General features: G+C 35.1%; 1 protein-coding gene across 2 annotated transcripts in view; it reads left to right on the top strand.

Moving 5' to 3' along the window:
* The window catches only part of HOOK1 (hook microtubule tethering protein 1), a 64,510-nt gene that overhangs the window by 9,379 nt on the left and 33,615 nt on the right, over window positions 1–21,516 (top strand). For both annotated transcript variants that reach the window (XM_029230852.1, XM_029230853.1), the window contains exons 3-8: window positions 5,000–5,072; window positions 8,144–8,194; window positions 9,528–9,660; window positions 17,072–17,139; window positions 18,311–18,373; window positions 19,304–19,387. In XM_029230852.1, the coding sequence (XP_029086685.1) occupies window positions 5,000–5,072; window positions 8,144–8,194; window positions 9,528–9,660; window positions 17,072–17,139; window positions 18,311–18,373; window positions 19,304–19,387 (472 nt within the window). The remainder of the gene's footprint in view (window positions 1–4,999; window positions 5,073–8,143; window positions 8,195–9,527; window positions 9,661–17,071; window positions 17,140–18,310; window positions 18,374–19,303; window positions 19,388–21,516) is intronic.

Below are 21,516 nucleotides of genomic sequence, written 5' to 3'. Positions count from 1 at the left end.
TTACATAATGTGTTGGATTCTGTTTTTACTGCTGATCCTCTGTCTCTCTGATTTTTCTTTTTTTATTCTCTCTTTTGTCTCTTACTGTCTTCTAATAGCTTTTCTGCAGGAATAATAAAATAGCCAACCAATCAGAAAGCTCTCATTCTTCATAAAACAAATGACAGTGACCTAAAATTGGGCCTAAACCTCTTTTTTGTTTCATTTGTCTGTTTTTGCATGTACTTAGATGTCTACAGCTCCTTATAGTATAAGAGCCAATTTAAATTTATTTTTCTTTTTGAACCCCCTTCCTCTTCTGTAAGCTTTTCAGAAGTCTGGATCCAGACAGTGAAACTTATAGCATACATTTTCCCCTAGTTGGGTCAGTTTATAATATTCCTGCTAAAAAAAGCAAATTTTACCTTATTTCTTTGAACACTTCAAAGCACTTTATATATGTTCCAATTTATTATGTATTGCGTTGATGGCTGTTGTGACTCACATCAAAGTTGTTACTGAAAATGAGAAGGAAAAATTTGCTTTTTAAGGAAGTAGCAAAATCTAATGAATAATTCTTTCATTAGTTACCTGAGGCAGGTATGCTTCTAAATAATAAAATCTTAAAAATCAATTCCCAGAGCTTCCCTGGTGGCGCAGTGGTTGAGAGTCCGCCTGCCGATGCAGGGGACACAGGTTCGTGCCCCGGTCTGGGAAGATCCCACATGCCACGGAGCCGCTGGGCCCATGAGCCATGGCCACTGAGCCTGTGCGTCCGGAGCCTGTGCTCCGCAACGGGAGAGGCCACAACAGTAAGAGGCCCGCGTACCGCAAAAAAAAAAAAGAATCAATTCCCAAAGTATATGACTTAGACGTGGTGAGCCATGGAATTGTTGCTAGGATTCTACAGTTCTTTAATTGTTTTCTTAAGTCTTAATACATAATATGTATCTCTTTTTTAAATGCAGAAACTGTTGTTATTTTAAAGACACGTGGGGGGGAAATTATAACTACAACTGTATTCATTTCCCATGGTTTCCATAACAGTGCCACAGATTAGGTGGCTTAAAACAACAAAAATTTGTTCTTTAAGAGTTCAGGAGGTTAGAAGTCCTATATCAAGGTATTGGATGGACCGTGCTCCCTTCAAAACCTCTAGGTCAGGATCCTGCCTTGCTGTTTCTAGTCCTTGGTAGCCCCAGGCATCCCTTAGTTTGAGGCATCATAACTTCAATCTTTGTTTCCGTCTTCACACGGCTGCCTTCCCTCTGTGTCTCTTCTCCTCCTCTTAGAAGGACACCAGTCATAATGGATTAGGGTCCACCCTAATTTAGTGTGACCTCATCTTAACTGGATTACATCTGCAAAGACACTATTTCCGAATAAGGTTACATTCACAGGTAGTGGGGGTTAAGCCTTGAACACATCTTTTTTGGGGACATAATTCAACCCATAACAGCTATAAATAGTGCATGCTACTTTTTAGCTTTGTCACTTTAAGCACCAGATAATTTCTCTGCTTTTTTCTATTGTCTTTGACTAGACATTTTTATGAGAGGGAGAAGAATGAGACAGAATGTAGAATATCCAGAGACCTCAAGTATCATGCACTTACTTGTTCATTCATTCATTCAGCAGATATTTGAGCATTTAAAATAATAAATCATGAAAGCCAACATATGAGTATTTACTAAATGTAAGACATTGTTCTATACCCTATACATATGGTATTTCATTTAATTTTTATTACTGTTTTGTGAGGTAGGCATTATTTTTATCCTCAGTTTATAGGTGAGGAAACAGAGGTTTATAAAGGTGAAATGACTTCAGTAAGTCAAATAATGAGTAAAATTGCAAAGCCCATATTTTTATCACTTTGGCCTGACTCAAGCCAGTGCCCTCAGTCAACTGTAATCATTTCAGCCTAGTATGTTGAACCCCTCCTGATAGACTTTTACTTCGGAGTCTTAATAAATGAGAGGCCAGATGTGCATGTCCAAAGTACAGATCACAATTTGATGTGCTAAGCACACAAGGCCTTTTGATTATTTACGAAGAATGGTGTCAGGGTGTCCACTGAAGCAACACAGCTATGTTGTGTCTAGTAACCAGTAGGTGTTAATTACTACCTATGTTTAGTTGGTAGAATTGTGAAGACAAATACCATGGGTGGAGTTAAAAAATAATCCTATAGTGTTTCTTACTTAGTTTTATTAGAAAACAGTTAAGACCACATTTCACTTCCTTAGTCTTGTGTTCCCTTCTTATTTGGTGTCTCTTAAGTTTCATTGAAGTTCTGGGAAATACTAGAAAAAAGGAGCTAATTGTTGGGGCCAAGAGTCTAGTTAAAGCATGTAGATGTGGCAGTGCAGAAACGTAAAAGAAGGATATGTCCTGAATGTTCTGAGATTGGATATAAAGTTTAATAGTGGGAAAGATTGGCTGCAATTATAATTGTTTGAGAAGGATGGATTTGTTTATAAGAGAACAAGAGTTAGATTTCTATGGAGAAGTTAGAAAGTATTTCTCAGTTAGGGTATTATGGACTGAATGTTTGTGTCCCTTTAAAATTCCTGTTGAAGCCCAAACCCCCAGTTTAACTATATTGGAGATGGGTCTATACAGAAGTAATTAAAGTTAAATGAGGTCATAAAAGTGGGGAGACATGATCCAGTAGGATTGAACTCCTTATAAGAAGACAATTCAGAGAGCTCACTCTCTGTCTATAAACATACAAAAAAGAGGTCATGTGAGCACACAGCAAGATGGTAGCAACTAGAGATCTCAGAATGAAACCTACCTTGCTAGCATCCTGATTTTGGACTTCCGACCTCCAGAACTGTGAGGAATAAATTTCTGTTGTTTAAGCCATCTAGTGGTATTTTGCTGTAGCAGCCTGAGCACACTCTAAGACATAGGGCTAAAGCTGATTTGAGATGGGAAGGAAGACAAGTAGGAATGCAAGACAAAAGGAGGAAACACTAGAAGAGGTTATCTCTAGATCCATTTTCTAAAGGTAATTACAATGGAATTATAGAATTATAGAATCATATATGAAGATTGTTTTTAGGGTCAGAAGACAAGTGTAGTAGGTAGTCAGGGTTCTCCAAAGAAATAGAACCAATAAGATATGTATATATATGCATGTGTATATGCACACACACACACACACACACACACACACACACACACACACAGGATGAGAGAGAAATTTAAGAATTGGCTCACGTGATTTTGCAGGCTGGCAACTCCAAAACCCAGAGTAGGTAGACCAGCAGGCTGGAGATCTAGGGAGGAGTTGATGTTGCAGCTAGAGTCGACAGGCAGTCTACTGGCAGAATTTACTCTTTCTCAGGGGAGGTGAGTCATTTTCTTAAGGCCTTCAGCTGATTGGATGAGGCCCAACCACATTATGGAGGGTAATTAGCTTTACTCAGAGTCTACTGATTTACATGTTAATCTCACCTAAAATACATCTTCACTACAACATCCAAGCATGTTTGACCAAATATATGGGTACTGGGGCCCTGCCAAATTGACACATAAAATTAACCATTGCAACTGGCATACCTCTTCAACTTAAACTGTTGTCAAAAGAAAGTAAATTTACTTTGAGAGTTTTGACTCATTAACTAAATAAATTTAGTCTTTTCAGGTAAATACCTGGTTAGAAATATACCATTTATACACTTAGCCAAGTTATTTTGGTAATTATAGCCTTAGCATCTGAGAAAAGTCGAAAATAATTAACATTAATTTGCTCAAAAGAAAATGGTTACAAATTCCAAAGAATGAATTGAAAATGGTGAAGCCATTTCTGGTTACTGTAGTCAGAAGTGACATGTTCTGTTTTAGCACATCTGAGGCAGAATGATTGCTGAAAAACTAGGCACTGTTTTCAGCTTTGCATCTTTAAATTCAGGATACCGCCTTGGAAATAACCTCTTTAATTTCTACCCTCACTTTAGTTGGCTTATCTGTAAAGTAAAAATTTAGGTAAGACCTCTTCTAGTACTAACATTCTGTAATTTCTTGGTGTTTGTTTACTCCTTAAAGCATTTATCACATTCTCCTTTGAGTATAGTTATTTGTGCTCTTTACTTTCTCCCTTCATTAGATATTTCTCTTAAGAGTCAGGATAATAAATTATTCATCTCCATTTTACTCTTACAGCAAGCATCCAAGTATTTGTTTAGAATATAATCTATTGGGCTTCCCTGGTGGCGCAGTGGTTGAGAGTCCACCTGCCGATGCAGGGGACACGGGTTCGTGCCCCGGTCCGGGAAGATCCCACATGCCGCGGAGCGGCTGGGCCCGTGAGCCATGGCCGCTGAGCCTGCGCCTCCAGAGCCTGTGCTCCGCAACGGGAGAGGACACAACAGTGAGAGGCCCGCGTACCGCAAAAAAAAAAAAAGAATATAATCTATTATTGTAGTTCACTATTTATAATCGGGTGTTATTCTTCAAGGCCTTATTGAATACATAAAAATTTGATATAGCAGTTCTTTGTCTTGTCCTTCAATGTCAATATCGGACTTAATACTAAACTTTGCCATGTACTAGTGTCACTTGGGGAAAATTATTGTCTTATTCTCCGTTCACTGAGGAGTAAGATTGGGGATAATGGATGCTTTGCCAAGTTACTATATTTAAATGAAGTAATATGAAAAAACATCAAGCACAGTGCTTGATACATAGTAGACACGTTAAAATGTTTTCCTTTTTTTTCCCTTTAGGATTGGGACTTTTACATCTACCTACCAGGGTGCCTAGTATGAGATATTTAGTAAATGTTTGTTAAATTGAAGATGTTAATGACTTAATTAATTTACTATGAGAAATTCCAAAAGAAACCCTTAGGAATAACAAAAAGCTCAGTGGGTTCATTTTAAATGATATTTACTATTCTTATTAAGGACAGGCTTTAAGATGGAAAATAACTTTGAATCTGTTGATTAAATTTGGTATTTTTCATGAAATAAAATCATTTTAATGTTCAACATTTGTATTTTTGTTGTAGTGATGTAGCTTGGTTCAATGAATCTTGGTTAAGCCGAATTAAAGAGGATATTGGTGACAACTGGCGAATAAAGGTACGTAGAATGAATGCTAGAAGTACTTGATCCAAACAGTGGTCTGAAATTAGCACTAAGCTCAACTAAATCTTATTTTTTAAATTAACTGAAGGGTACATTTTATTGTGTATAGTTTGAGCTTTGACACTTGTGTATGTTCTTATGCCATCATAGTTAGATATAGAACGTTTCCATTAAGCAAAAACAGGCACATATGCCCCTTCCCAGTTAATCCTCACTCTTGACTTGGCCCTGGGTGGCCACAGGTCTGCTTTCAGTCAGTATAGGTTTAATTTCTGGAGTTCCATATAAATGGAATCAGATATTATGATCTCTTTGGTATTCTTTTACTCATGTATTGTTTTTGAGACTCATCCATGTTGCCTGTATTAGTAGTTATTTCTTTTTTTTTGCTGAGTAGTATTTCATTACACTGATTTACCACAAATTGCTTAGCCATTCACCTGTTGATGGATGTTGCATTGTTTCTGTTCTTTCTTCTCTAATATTGGTAATTTATGTCTTTTATATTTTCTTCCTTGATAAATCTGGCTTGATGTTTTTCAATTAAAAAAATGTTTTTTGAAAAGAACTAGCTTTTGTTTTCTGTTTTATTGACTTCCTGTCTCTTCTTTGTTATTTCCTTTCTTCTTGACATCTGCTCTTTTTCTTGCTTCTTAAGGTGAAAGCTTAAGTCATCAGCTTTAAGCACTTTTCCCTAGTAGTAAGCATTGCCTTAGCCACATCCCACACATTTTAACATACTGTGTTCTTATTTTCATTTAGATCAAAATATTTGGTAATTTCCCTTGTGATTTTTCTTTTGACCCCTGGGTAGATTAGAAGTAGGTATTTCAAATTCTAAATATTTGAGGATTTTCTACATATCTTTCTTTTATTTATTAATTTCTAATTTAATTCCATTTTGTTTTGAGAACATACTCTGAATTCTTTTACATTTACTAAGACTTATTTTATGACCTAATATATGGTCTGTCTTGGTGAATATTCCATGTGCACTTGAAAACAACATGTATTTTACAGTCCTACAAATACGGATTATTACAGCTTTGTTGATAGTACTGTTTACTTTTATATCTTTATTGATTTTCTGTCTGATTATTCTATCAGTTAAGGGGGGAGGAGTCCTCAGATCTCTAATGATGATTGTGGATTTGTCAATTTCTCCTTTCAATTCTAATTTTTTAATCATGTAATTTGAATCTGTGTTATTTGGTTTATATACATTAATTTTTTTATGTCTTCTTGTTGAATGAATCTACTTATCATTATAAAATGACTTATTTTTATCCCTGGTAATATTTCTTTTTTGGAAGTCTACTTTGTCTGATACTGATGTACCACTCCTGTTTTTTAAAGATTATTTTTGCCTATTATATCTATTTCTCTTCTTTAGTCTCTCTGTGTATTTATATTGAAAGTGATGTAGTCACCTAATAGTTAGGTCTTGCTTTTTTATCCATTGACAATCTCTTTATTTCGTTCTTTTTTTAAAAAAAAAAATATTTATTTTCTTATATTCCTCTTATTTAAATCCTTGAACTTTTTTTTTTTTTTTTTTAATTTTTGGCTGCGTTGGGTCTTCATTGCTGTGCGTGGGCTTTCTCTAGTTGCGGCGAGCGGGGGCTACTCTTCATTGCGGTGCGTGGACTTCTCATTGCGGTGGCTTCTCTTGTTGCGGAGCACAGGCTCTAGGCACGTGGGCTTCGGTAGTTGTGGCACGCGGGCTCTAGAGCACAGGCTTAGTAGTTGTGGCGCATGGGCTTAGTTGCTCCGCGGCATGTAGGATCTTCCCGGACCAGGGCTTGAACCTGTGTCCCTTGCATTGGTGGGCGGATTCTTAACCACTGTGCCACCAGGGAAGCCCCCCTTGAACATTTTTAAACTAACAGTTTTAACTTTTTTATCTTCTAATTCTTTCATCTCTCATTTTAGGCTTGTTTCTATTGACTGAGTTTTCTCCTAATTATAGTTCACATACTCCTGCTTCTTCACATGTGTAGTAATTTTTTATTGGACGCTAGACAGTGTGAATTTTATTATTGAGTGCTGGGTTTTTTGTATTCCTTTAAAGAGTGTTGGACTTTGTTCTTACGGGCAGTTAAGATACTTGTGAATCAGTTTGATCTTTTCAGGGTTTGGGGGGATGGAAGGCAGATCTAGAGTTATTTTCTCCTCTAGGGCTAGGTTAGACTCACTACTAAGCTGTTACCTTTTGGGGGTTTTTAGTGAATGCTTGTCTGTATTAGCATAGTCATGATCTCTTCACTCTGACTGGTGGGAATTTCAGCAGTTTCTGGCCCTGCGCAATCTTCAAGGAATTGTTCAGTTTATAGTTCCCTAGATTGTTGTTTCCTCGGAAATTATTTTTGTTTAATCTCATTGAGTTTCACCCATGCACATGCAAATTAGTATTCAGCCAAAGAGTCAAAGGGACTACTATGGAGATTTCTTTCCAAAGCTCTCACCTCTTCATTTATCTGCCCTGCAAATCCCAACTACCTCGACCTTCCTGAACTTCTGATGTCTATCTTCTCAACTCCACGAGAACATCAGGCTTTGTTTTGTTTCCACCTCCCTGTGCCATGGTATGAAAATTGCCTCTAGAGAGAAATCTTAGACTAGTGTAGGGCTCATCTTTTTTGTTTTCCTTCTCTTAGAAATTAGAGTTCTATATTGTCTTTTGGCTAAAGCTTGAAAACAATATTCCTTGTATTTTATCCTGTTTTCTAGTTGTTTGTGGTGGAGAGTAAGTCTAGATCCAGTTACTCACTCATGACTGAAGGTGGACATGCTCATAGCTAAATCTTTTAAGTTGGTACTTGAGTTTGTTGTGGCTCACTTTAAATACAATCACTCTAGTTCAACTATCTAAGGAAGAAGACATTTTTTCTATAATCAAACTCTGAATAAAGCTTTGATGTTTAAAAATCATGTATTTGTATTTATAGAACTCTAATATATGTTTTTGTTGTCATTTTTATCAGGAAGTTTTTATTGTATTTCACCTTGACATATATTTTATTTCATTGTTAATATTAAATAATTTATTTTTTTTCCTCCATTAGGCTAGTAATTTAAAGAAGGTACTTCAAGGAATTATGGGTTATTACAATGAGGTATGAAAATCATTTGACTTTGTTTAAATATAAAATACTCTGTGATAATTATATTGACACTGAAAAATGACTTGGCTTTTTGTTTATAACATTTTACTGGTATATAATTCATAATTGAAATATATTATGATTTTTCCATTTTTAGAACACTCAAATTTTGTTAACGTAAAGGGGCTAAAAAGTAATATATTGATTTGTAAAATAATGTTTCCATATTGATACTCTTTAAGTTGATTTTTTCTCAAATAAAATTACTTTCATCTTTATATAATTTGATTTTATGCAGTGCTATAAAGTAGACCTTAAAACTAAATTAAAGTACTTTTCTATTTAAAGCATTGTTTTGATATTTCTTTCCAATGTAAATAACAGCAAAGACATACTATGAAATTATGCTTGTGCAAGTGAATTGGGAAAAAATGCAAAATAAAAGTAGTATTAAAGTCACATTAGATAATGCATTATTCAAGTGATTTGTTTTTCTTATTCAGCATCTTAAGAAGTTCTCTAGCAGGATTATTTGATATAAGAAAGTTTATTGCTTAATGTGTAAAAGTTTTTGGTTTGGTTTTGCCATTAAAGAATTTTGTTTTTACTTTTTAAAGTTTTCATACAATTGAACTTGTAGTTTCTTCCAAAAAATTCTAGAACTAAAATTTTTCAATTCATTAATGCCTAAAACTCATTTTGAAGTTTTTTGGGTTTTTTTTAATGGCAAGAATACTTTTTAGTTTCTTGCAAAAAACAATCTTGGGAATTCCCTGGCAGTCCAGTGGTTAGGACGTGGCACTTTCTCTCCCAGGGCCTGAGTTCAATCTCTGGTCAGGGAATTAAGATCCTGCAAGCTGCATGGCACAGCCAAAGAAAAAAGAAAAAAGTAATCTTAAAAAAAAAAGATAGAGCCAGGAAAGATTAATCCATTAGATTTGTTGTTCATTTGGTTTATTTTATGGTTCTCTATTCATTGAACATGTATCAAAATATTATGAATTTTCTTTGACTTAAGTCTGTTTATTTTTTTATGGAAAGGCACAAGTTTTATCATAATAGATCAGGCCAGGGGCTTCTTAAACAATTCCTCTCTCTGACAGTGGGGTAAAGGATATTTGTTATAAAACCATTTTAGTTGCTTTTGGTTGGTTCTCAAAATTTTGGGAGGTTGCTTGAACTTTACTAACTGGTTTTAGTCAGTAATTGTGGGTTTATCATTTGTTAATTTATCTGAGTCTTTTCGTGAACCTATTTATAATTTATTTTCCTTGCAATAATTCAATGTAGTCAATTCTCTGTAGCCTACATAAATGAGTGATCTAATTTATTTTCAACACTGCAGTTTTTGGGACAACAGATTTCTGAAGAACTTATCCCTGATTTAAACCAAATAACTGAATGTTCAGATTCTGTGGAGCTTGGGAGGTTGCTCCAGCTTATTTTAGGTTGTGCTGTCAACTGTGAAAAGAAGCAAGGTAAGTGAATTTCAATCATTTGAGGATATCTACTTTCTAGAGACAACCTACATTGCTATAGGAAATTGCATAAAAATGTACTATTGTAGATTGGTGGAAAGCACACTGAAATGTAAGCCAGAAGATCTGAATTCGAGCACAGCGCTGCAATTAAAAAGCTATAAATCTTCAGTATCCTAACTGTACCTAGATTCTGAGATTCGTATTCAGTGGCTAAATAAAATGTACTTTAATTAGGTTAATTTAATCAATGCTTAGGACTTAGTGGATATTCAATAAAAATTGTACTTATTTATTTGATACATTATCTCTTTAACATGTGAGAGACAGAACCTTAGGTTGATTCAGATTTTCATAAATGATTATGCAGCTACTTCCAGGCTTCTTCAGATGATATTCTGCTCTTTTTAGAAGAATGCTTCCAAAGTATCCTCCAGATAAAGATAAGCAGTCTGATGATATAAATGGAATTGGTGTGCTATATTGGTATATACGAACACAGTGATCCATATCCTGCTGAGTACAAAAAGAACATTTTTGGTTGAATGTAATGAATAAAATGTGAACTGAACAGACCAAGGTCTACTTCCTTGAGGGGCTTGCATCAGTCTGGGTGATGACATTTTATTTTTTTTTTTTTGCGGTATGCGGGCGTCTCACTGTTGTGGCCTCTCCTGTTGTGGAGCACGGGCTCCAGACGCGCAGGCTCAGCGGCCATGGCTTACGGGCCCAGCCGCTCCGCGGCATGTGGGATCTTCCTGGACCGGGACATGAACCCGTGTCCCCTGCATTGGCAGGCGGACTCTCAACCACTGCGCCACCAGGGAAGCCCTGGGTGATGACATTTTTGATGCTGATGTTTTTTGCATGCTCATCCAAAATTGGCCTTAGGACATCACCTTCATAAAAGAATGTTGGGTGCTGAAGTTTGTAAAACATTTTAAGTCAGAACCTTAGAAAACACATTCAGTGTTATCTAACTAATGAAGAGAACATATGAGACAAGATAAATTCAGTAAGAATCAATTCAGGAAGGAGAAAAATGAAACACATGAGATCAGCTATAGTTTATCATAAAAAAGGGTTTGGGTACCAGAAAACTTTCATATTAGTCCATCTCTATTATTAACTGGCTGTTTTTTTTCTAGGGCAAGTCAGTACTTCTCCATAGGCTTTTATTTCTCATAGATAATGTCAAAGTTCTCAATGTTTCTGTTGTTTTGTTTTTTTTAATGAAAGTAAGAAACGTTTTCTTATGGAAAGTTAAAACTTCTATATATTTTTAACTACAAATTGACAAATAGTAATTCTTTTATGAATTAGCAAGTTTCTATTACCATGATCCTTTTTATTTTTCTATTTAATGCTTTGTTTCTATTTCAGTTACTGGTTATTTATAACATCTCTTTGCTTAACTTTAGCATGTTTGTTGGTTTTAATAGTCTTTTTCAGAGAACCCACTTTGGGCTTTGATTCATTTTGTTTGTACTGTTTAATATCTATTCTGTTATCTCATTGCTTCTATTGTGAATTAATCAGTTCTTTCTATTCTAAGCTATAATTGATGTTTTAAGCTATAATTTTCTCTTAAGTTTTGTTGCCTCCTATAAATATTGATATAATATGCAGTATTTTCATAATTTAGTTCTAAGCATTACTTAGCAATTTTGACCTCAGATTTTTAAAAGGAGGCTCAATTCCTGGGTATATAAATAAAAGTTTAGCAAGTAATAAATATAAAGAAATAGTTTAATTTTCATTATTTTGAAAGTCAGGATTATCTAATTGGGTTTATTTTTGGAGGTATGTGTCTGGGGTCTCAATTTTTAGGAGTGAGCAGATAAATGGAAAAAAACTTGTAGTAATTTAATTAAAATGTAAAACCAAAACACATCCATAATATAAACCACCTTCCACATATTTATACTTTTCAGTGAGAATTGATTTTCAAAATGATTCAAAGGTATTGCAGCAGTCTTAATCTTGAAAGAATTAACTAATTTGGTTAACAGTACCCTGTTTATCTTGGTGTGGAAAGAGAAAAATTTTATGAAGCTTTCAGTAGACTTGAAACACTCCATTATCCAACAAATCCAGTTAAAAGAAATCATTACATTGCTTGTGCCTCATCTAGTTAATTCTTCCCCCTCCAACACACACACACCCCCATAGAATTTAGTGGTCGGGTGCATACCAGAATCTATCAGAATTTTTTTCCAGTACTTGGCTTCACAAATAAAAGAGAGATTTAGAGAACTTTTAGAAGTCTTCCAGAGTATCATTAAAACAATAAAAGCATTAGAAAATAATAAATCCTTAAAACTTTTGGAAAATTGTTTTAGGTGGAGAACATACAGTTGCTGTCGATCTAAACCTGCAAATACAGGAAAAACTCTCATGATTCATCACTTCTAATTGTGACAGAATCAACTTATTGCGCTCCCACGTGTGTGTGTGTGTTAAGGTATAAGGATCTCCTTAAGGTGAAACTTGGTGAATGTCGAGCAGGTTTTTGCAGGAAGCTGTATAAGTCTCTTCATTGAAAACCTTCCTGAAATGAACTAAGTAGGTGATAAATGAAACTTTCTGAGCTTAGCTCTTAAGAGTTCACTGAATACAGGCATACCTTGTTTTATTGAGCTCTGCTTTATTGTGTTTTTCACAAATTGAAGGTTTGTGGTAACCCTATGTCCAACAAATCTATTAGCACCACTTTTCCAACAGCATTTGCTCACTTCATGTCTCTGTGTCACATTTTTGTAGTTCTCACAATATTTCAAACTTTTTCATTATTATTATATTTGTTATGGTGATCTGTGATCAGTGCTTTTTGGTGTTACTATTGTAATTGTTTTTTTTTAAATTAATTTATTTTTGGCTGTGTTGGGTCTTCGTTTCTGTGCGAGGGCTTTCTCTAGTTGTGGCGAACAGGGGCCACTCTTCATTGTGATGCGCGGGCCTCTCACTGTTGTGGCCTCTCTTGTTGCGGAGCACAGGCTCCAGACGCGCAGGCTCAGTAGTTGTGGCTCACGGGCCCAGTTGCTCTGCGGCATGTGGGATCTCCCTGGACCAGGACTCGTACCCATGTCCCCTGCATTGGCAGGCAGATTCTCAACAACTGCGCCACCAAGGAAGTCCTATTGTAATTGTTTTGAGGCACCATGAACTGCACCCATAGTAACATGGTAAACTTAATCAGTAAATGTTATAAATGTTGTATGTGTTCTGACCGCTCCACCAACCAGCCATTTCCCCGTCTCTCTCCCTTCCTCAGGCCTCCCTACTCCCTGATACACAGCAATATTGAAATTAGGCCAGTTAATAACCCTGCAGTGGCCTCTACGTGTTCAAGTGAAAGGAAGGCTCCCACATCTCTTACTTTAAATCAAAAGCTAGAAATGATTAAGCTTAGTGAGGAAGGTATGCTGAAAGATAAGAGGGGCCAAGATCTAGGCCTCTTCCACCAAACAACCAAATTGTGAGTATGAAGAAAAAGTTCTTGAAGGAGATTAAAAGTGCTGCTTCAGTGAACACACCGATGATATGAAAGCGTAAGTCTTATTGTTTATAGGGAGAACATTTTAGTGGTCTGGATGGAAGGTCAAACCAGCCACAACATTCCCTTCAGCCAAAGCCTAATCTAGAGCAAGGCTCTAACTTCAATCTTGTGAAGCCTGAGAGAGATGAGGACACTGCAGAAGAAAAGTTTGAAGCTAGCAGAGGTTGGTTCGTGAGGTTTAAGGAAAGCCATCTCCAGAACATAAAAGTACAAGGTGAAGCAGCAGGTACTGATGTAGAAGCTACAGCAAGTTATCTAGAAGATGTAGCTAAGATAATTAATGAAGGCCACTATATTAAACATATTTTCAGTATAGACAAAACAACCTTTTATTGGAAGAAGATGCCATCTAGGACTTTCATAGGTAGCTAGGAAAAGTCAATGCCTGGCTTTGAAGGACAGGCTGACTCTCTTGCTAATGTAGATGGTGACAGAGTTGAAGCCCGTGCTCATTTATCATTCTGGAAATCCTAGGACCTTAAGAACTATGCTAAATCTAATCTGCCTGTGTTATAAATGGAACAACAAAGGCTGGGTGACAGCACATCTGTTTACAACATGGTTTACTGACTATTTTAAGCCCACTGTTGAGACCTACTTCTCACAAAAAAAAGCATTCCTTTCAAACATTACTGCTCATTGACAAAGTACCTGGTCACTCAAGAGCTTTGATGGAGATGTTCAACAAAATTAATGTTGTTTTCATACCTGCTAACAAAACATCTATTCTGCAACCCATGGATCAAGAAGTAATTTTGACTTTTAAGTCTTGCTATTTAAGAAATACATTTTGTAAGGCTATAACTGCCATAAATAGTGATTCCTCTGATGGATCTGGTTTTCAAAGTACATTGAAAACTTTCTGGAAAAGATTTACTATTGTAGATACCATTAAGAACATAGGTGATAAGAGGGTTCCCTTTTCTCCACACCCTCTCCAGCATTTATTGTTTGTAGACTTTTTGATGATGGCCATTCTGGCTAGTGGGAGGTGATATTCATTGTGCTTTTGATTTGCATTTCTCTAATAATTAGTGATGTTGAGCATCTTTGCTTGTGCTTTTTGGCCATCTGTATGTCTTTTTTTGGAGAAATGTCTATTTAGATTTTCTGCCCATTTTTTGATTGGCTTGTTTGGGGTTTTTTTGATATTGAGATGCATGAGCTGTATGTATATTTTGGAGATTAATCCCTTGTTGGTTGCATTGTTTGCAAATATTTTCTCCCATTCTGTGGGTTGTCTTTTCATTTTGTTTATGGTTTCCTTTGATGTATAAAAGCTTTTAAGTTTAATTAGGTCCCATTTGTTTATTTTTGGTTTTATTTTCATTACTCTAGGAGGTGGATCCAAAAAGATCTTGCTGTGATTTATGTCAAAGATTGTCCTGCCTGTGTTTTCCTCTAAGAGTTTTTATAGTATCCAGTCTTACATTTAGGTCTTTAATCCATTTTGAGGTTTTTTTTGTGTGTATGATGTTAGAGAATGTTCTTTCATTCTTTGACATGTGGCTGTCCAGTTTTCCCAGCACCACTTATTGAAGAGACTGTCTTTTCTTCATTGTATATTCTTGTCTCCTTTGTCATAGATTAATATACCATAGGTGTGTGGGTTTATCTCTGGGCTTTCTATCCTGTTCCATTGTTCTATATTTCTGTTTTTGTGCCAATACCAAACAATTTTGATTACTGTAGCTTTGTAGTATAGTCTGAAGTCAGGGAGCCTGATTCCTCCAGCTGTGTTCTTCTTTCTCAAGATTGCTTTGGCTATTCGGGGTCTTTGTGTTTCCATACAAATTTTAAGATTTTTTTGTTCTAGATTTGCAAAAAATGCCATTGGTATTTTGATAGGGATTGCATTGAATCTGTAGATTACCTTGGGTAGTATAGTCATTTTGACAATATTGATTCTTCCAATCTGAGAACATGGTATATCTTTCCATCTGTTTGTGTCATCCTACACTGTTGGTGGGAATGTAAATTGGTACAGCCACCGTGAAGAACAGTATGGAGGTTCCTTTAAAGACTAAAAATAGATTTGATCCAGCAATCCCACTCCTGGGCATATATCCAGAGAAAACCATAATTTGAAAAGGTACATGCACCCCAGTGTTCATTGCAGCACTATTTACAATAGCCAAGACATGGAAGCAACCTAAATGGCCATCGACAAATGAATGGATAAAGAAGATGTGGTATATATATACAATGGAATATTACTCAGCCATAAAAAAGAATGCCATTTACAGCAACATGGATAGACCTAGAGATTATCATACTGAGTGAAGTAAATCAGACAGAGAAATACAAATACCATATGATATCACTTATATGTGGAATCTAAAAAATGAACTTTACAGAACAGAAACAGACTCACAGACTTAGGAAACAAACTTATGTTTACCAAAGGGGAAAGGTAGTGGGGAGGGATAAATTAGGAGGTTGGGATTAACATATGCACACTACCATATATGAAATGGATAGTCAACAGAGACCTACTCTATAGCACAGGGAACTCTACTCAGTACTCTGTAATAACCTATATCAGAAAAGAATATGAAAAAGAATGGATATATACGTGTATGTATAACTGAATCACTTTGCTGTACACCTGAAATGAACACAACATTGTAACTCAACTATACTCCAATGTAAAATAAAAACTTTTTAAAAATAAAGGAATGTTTCCCTTGAGGGGAAAAAAAGAGCATAAGTGATTGATGGGAAGAGGTCAAAATATCAACATTAACAGGAGTTTGGAAAAAACTGATTCCAACTCTCATACATGACTTTACGCAGTTCAAGACTTCAGTGGAGGAAGTAACTGGATATGTGGTAAAAATAGCAAGAGAACTAGAATTAGAAGTGGAGCTTAAAGGTATGACAATTATTGCCATCTCATGAGAAAATGTTAACAGACGAGTCGCTTCTTATGGATGAGCAAAGAAAGTGGTTTCTTGCGATGGAATCTACTCCTGGTGAACATGCTATGGAGACTGTTGAAATGACAATAAAGAATTTAGAAATTACATAAACTTAGTTGAAGTAGCAGCAGAATTTGAGAGGATGGACTCCAATTCTGAAAGAAGTTCTACTGTGGGTAAATGCTATCAAACAGCACTGCATGCTACAGAGAAATTGTGAAAGGAAAGGTCAATTGACATGGCAGACTTCACTGTTGTCTTATTTTAAGAAATTGCCACAGACACCCCAGCTTTCACCACCACCCTATTCAGTCAGCAGCCATCAACATCAAGATAAGATCCTCCACCAGTAAAAAGGATTACCACGCGCTAAAGTCTCACATGATGGTTAACATTTTGTTAGCAATAAAGTACTTTTTAATTAAGATTTGTACGTTGTTTTTTTAGACATAATGCTATTGTCACTTAATAAACTACAGTATTGTGTAAATATAACTTTTATATGTACTGGGAAACTAAAAAATTCATGTGACTCACTTTATTGCGATACTTGCTTTATTGGGGTGGTTTGGAACTGAACTGGTACTATTTCTGTGGTATACCTGTACATGTGAATTCATCTCATAATACTGAATATTTAACAAGAGGAAAGAAATTGTTATAATTGTTTTAACATTAATTGCAATTTATTCTCTTTTTCTTCCTTGTCAGAAAATTAGAGATTTTCTTTAAAAAATTTATAGATATTTTTATGATTATTTTCAGTTCTGCTTATTTGTTTACAATGGACATATTTTTTGTGGTAAAATAATATACTTGCATAAAGAATTATGTGTAGTGAATGAATTTTTATGTTGTTAATTGAATGACTAAATTTCTATGGGTGAAGAGTAGGGATTTTTCAGATCTGATTTTTTTTTTTAAATCATAGAACATATTCAAAATATAATGACACTGGAAGAGTCTGTTCAACATGTGGTCATGACTGCCATTCAAGAGGTAAGCTATATCATGATCACATATGTATGAAAATCCTAAACCAAATTATATAAAACTGTTCACATAGATTTTATGGATGTATATTTCACTGCTGTATAAACGAGCCCTTTGTAGTAGGTTTACTTATCTTTGGCTGTTGTGTTTTCCCCGAAAATTTCTTATAAGGACTTGAAGCCCAATTGTAGTACCTCTGCATTTTAAAAGTTAAATTAACATTGTCAGTTTCCTTTAAATAACTTCAACTAAGCAGGATAAACATCCTCTTCCCAGTTGGGAGTTTTTATAACTTCTCTTTGTTTCTGCCAGGTAGAGTAATCTTTTCTGAAATTTTAAAGTGTGTGTGTGTATGTATCTCATATGCATTTTCAGAATGTTAGAACTGTGAGCAAACATAGTGAAAATTAGGTTTCGGAGCCAGATAACCTGGATTCAAGCCAGTCTAGTTATCTAAGTTGTACCATAGAGATTCAGAATTCATTCAGTGCATGTTCATTCTTAAAATCAGAACAAAAGGCTGAGATGAAGTCAAGTGAAGAGGAGGCCTGAGGGAAAGTTGAGTGAAGGGTTAGTGAGGAAAACATAGTTTGGAAGAGGCATGACTTAGAGGGAGACAGCATCTAGGACTTTAGAAGTGTGTATACTCTGAGTTTGCATTGCTGGTTTGAATTCAAAACATCACTATGCATAAGTCTGCCTTTCATATGCAGAAAAGTTATTTTACAGGATCCTTTTTTTTTTTTCATATAATTGTAACTCCTTTTAAAATGACTTCTCAAATTAGGAATTTTGCCACATCACTCATTTAAAGCTCTATTTTTAAACTGTCAATTCATGTTACGGAAAAATAATTTTTTTTTATTATGTGATGTGTTCAGTTTTATTTAGTAATTCATCGTTTAGAACTTGGATTATAATTTTTCAGTACATTAGTATTTTAAATATATCTAAATATTTCAAGCACATTTTACTTATGTCCTCACTAATGTAATGCTTGAACATTGTGCTATTTAGCTTAAAGCTCTATTCATTTTTTATTTGAATAATATAAGGATCATCAAATTAAGGCAAGGAAAAATTAAACATAAAGCATTTTACTTTCCTTTCAAGTAAACATATTTTTTACTGTGTAAATCTTACTTTATTGTACTTAATTTTACTATTTTAATTCTAGTTGATGAGTAAAGAAATAGTGAGCTCTCCTACAAATGATGCTGTTGGAGAATTAGAGCAACAGGTGAGTATTTTAGTATGTGAGGAAAATGTTGCACAGTGATAGAGTTCCTTTGTCAATTACTATCTTAAAGGCTTACATAGGAGACCACATACAAGATTATTTTCTTCCATGAAATTTAGTTTATTCTCCTATAAGATCTTAATTGACTATTATGCATTCCTTCATGAATGCAAGTAGTGTTCATCTCCAGAGTTTTTAATGATCATGTTTGAAGAGATGAGTGGCATTAAACTTTCCTGACATTTGTTAATACATATGTGGCCCATTCTGTATAGTTACATAATTAAATAGTACTTAAAAATTCTGCTAAATTCTAATTTACCTAATAAGGAAATATGATTTTTGTCACAGTTGCTTTCCTCTAATATTGAAGAATTAACTCAAGGGTCCTGTACTCAGGGCTTCTTTCCCTGGTTGTTTTACACAGTTGTTTTACATGGAGGAAAAGGCACACTCCTCCTCTGTATAACCCAATCTGGGTTATAAGGGGGAAGGGTAAGAGGAGAGGTAAATGCATCAAATACTTTTCCTGTTATATGTTTGGACATCTGACTTTCATGAGTGTCACCAGCCATCTCAAGAAGTATTTCAAATTAAAAAAAATTTTTTCTATAAAAATTTTATTTAAATATAAACATGCTGTGCTCTAAATTTTTTTCTGTGATAAAAAATAAACAGTTCATCCTCTAATACTCTGTTTTAAACATTTCACAAAGATTTACATAAAATTTTATTTCTGTGGGACCTTAGCCTTAAATGTTAATGAGACTCTTGATATTATTTACAGAAAAACAACATATTACTACTTATTTGTTAATAGGTAAATTTTAAAAGCATTTCCAACATCAGTGTATATAAGTGTTTTGATAAAAGTATATTTTTCAATTTGTTTCAAAATGTGATTTACTAAGAGGACATTTTCTATTTCAGCTTAAAAGGGCCCTGGAAGAACTTCAGGAAGCACTAGCAGAAAAAGAAGAACTGAGGCAAAGATGCCAAGAGCTAGATATGCAGGTATGGATCGAAGAATAATTTCCTCTTTAAATTTACAAGAGTCTTATTTTAATTAATTAATTAGTAAAGTGTTTTGGAGGTTGGGTTTCATTTCATGGAAGGACCATTGAAAGAGTCTGCTATAGGCCTGACTCTTCAAACATGAACTTTATAATTTTTCTTTTAGAGTGGAAAATTGCTTGCTTAACTACTTCATTGAGAGGGTCATTCTAATTGCAGAATTTCAACTGCTTAGATGATGCCTTGGTTTGTTGTTTTGTAAAAAGGGGAAACTAAAGTATCTACTTTATAGGGTATGAATATTAAGTGGGGTCCTTTATGGAAATATTTAGAAGGGCTTGACCCCCAATAAATTTGAGATCCAAGTTTGTTTTGCTAACATGTATGTGTATATGAACACATGTATGTAATTCTTGGGTTCATATGCACATAAGTGTTAGCAAAATAAACTTGGCATGAGAGACAGTAGTTAACAGTTAAAGGAGTAGATTGTCAAACCAGGCTGCCTATATTCAGAACCTGGTTATGTTACTAGCTGGTTGTATATGCTCAGGCAAATTGCTTAATTTCTCTACACTTCATATTTCTCTTTTGAGAAATGATGTTTTAATAGTATATATCTCCCAGAGTGATAATTACATTTAAATGAATTAATATACATAAAGCACTTAAAGCAGGGCCTGGTGCATAGGGCTGTGTATATGTTTGCATGTATTGTTATTATTGTTATGTGAAAATTATGCAATAAGTCTCGAAAGATTATACAAAGATTTAAATGTACCATCATATTATGCTGTATGTAAATTGCACTTTTCATTCAAATAATGAGCTACATAAATAATTGACTCTGAAAAGTGTGAGGACAAGGAACAAGGTTGTGGTAGCATTATCCTTGCTTGATGAGATAAATATCTAAAGTGATAGGGCTGGGTAATATTTCTAACGTTCAAGGGTCTGCAAATAAGGAAACGAGAAGTGACTTGGTCAGGGTGACTCAGCTACGTAGGGCAGTGACAGCACTAGAATCCAGATCTTCTAACGTCATCTTTAAGCATCACTCCTCTATGTTTGAACAAAGCCAGTGTTTATATTTGAACGAAGCTAGTGTCTCAAAATTATGAGAACGTCTACCTTTTCTCCTTTTCCTTTCCTAACCACACTCACCTTGCATATATATCATCACATATACGCACAGACCTGTACAGCATCAGAGATGTTTTATTTTCAAGTAAGATTATATCCTCTCTCCAGAATACCTCATATAAAGAATAGAGGATTGAATCATTCAGGTATTACCAGTCTCATGTAGGATCTCTGTACAGTTTTCTGAGACATTCTTATTCAAAAAAGAACACAAAATTCTGTGTTAAAACATTTCAGTGTTTGTAACACATGATGGAGAGTATGTGATGATCTGATTTTAGTTGAAAAGTGTAGACATCCCAAGTTTGCGCATTTTTAATTCCAGCATCAAAATAGAGTCAACCCTCAACGATCTGCTGCACATGTGAAATGAATATAATCAAAACTGCATCTAATCAAAACCAAGATACTTAACAATATGAATTTCACACAGGTGTATATGATACATACCCCAGTTTTATAAGGAAAATTATTTTTGAAAAATGGTTACTTTTAATCATATGTCACTTGAGAGTGATTCTAAAATTTGGGGGGAATTCATTTTTAATACCCAACCAAATGAACCAAAAAAGAAAAATAAGCTGCAGAGAAATTCACCAAGGGCAGGTGAATAAACAAAAGGGCATAACCTAATGAAGTTAAATTAAAAGCTGGTAATCAAGGAAAGAAGTAGGCATATGATGTTGACAGAGGTGCTGCATGGCAGGAACCTGCTGTTCTTCCTTCATCCCCAGCCCATGCAGGGGAATCAACAAAAATCTTGAGACTTCTCACAGTAATCTACCCAATCAGAAGGAAGTTCCCGCTATGAGTCCTTCATTTTCTTTGGACTGGGGAAGAGTGGAAATGATGGCTAAGAAGAAACTAAGGACTCTTTCTGATAGGAACAAAGGCTGTAGGGCCACACACTGAATTGGGGAAACAGTCTGATGCCCAGAGGAATTTCTCCATGGGAATGGAATATACTTCTCACCACCCTGGTATGA

The sequence above is a fragment of the Monodon monoceros genome, unplaced genomic scaffold, assembly GCF_005190385.1.
Source record: "Monodon monoceros isolate NGI ecotype Baffin Bay Population unplaced genomic scaffold, NGI_Narwhal_1 Super_Scaffold_18, whole genome shotgun sequence".
In the NCBI taxonomy this organism is placed as follows: domain Eukaryota; kingdom Metazoa; phylum Chordata; class Mammalia; order Artiodactyla; family Monodontidae; genus Monodon; species Monodon monoceros.
The sequence above is the reverse complement of the archived record's forward strand: the minus strand, read 5'-3'. Positions and strand labels throughout refer to the sequence as shown.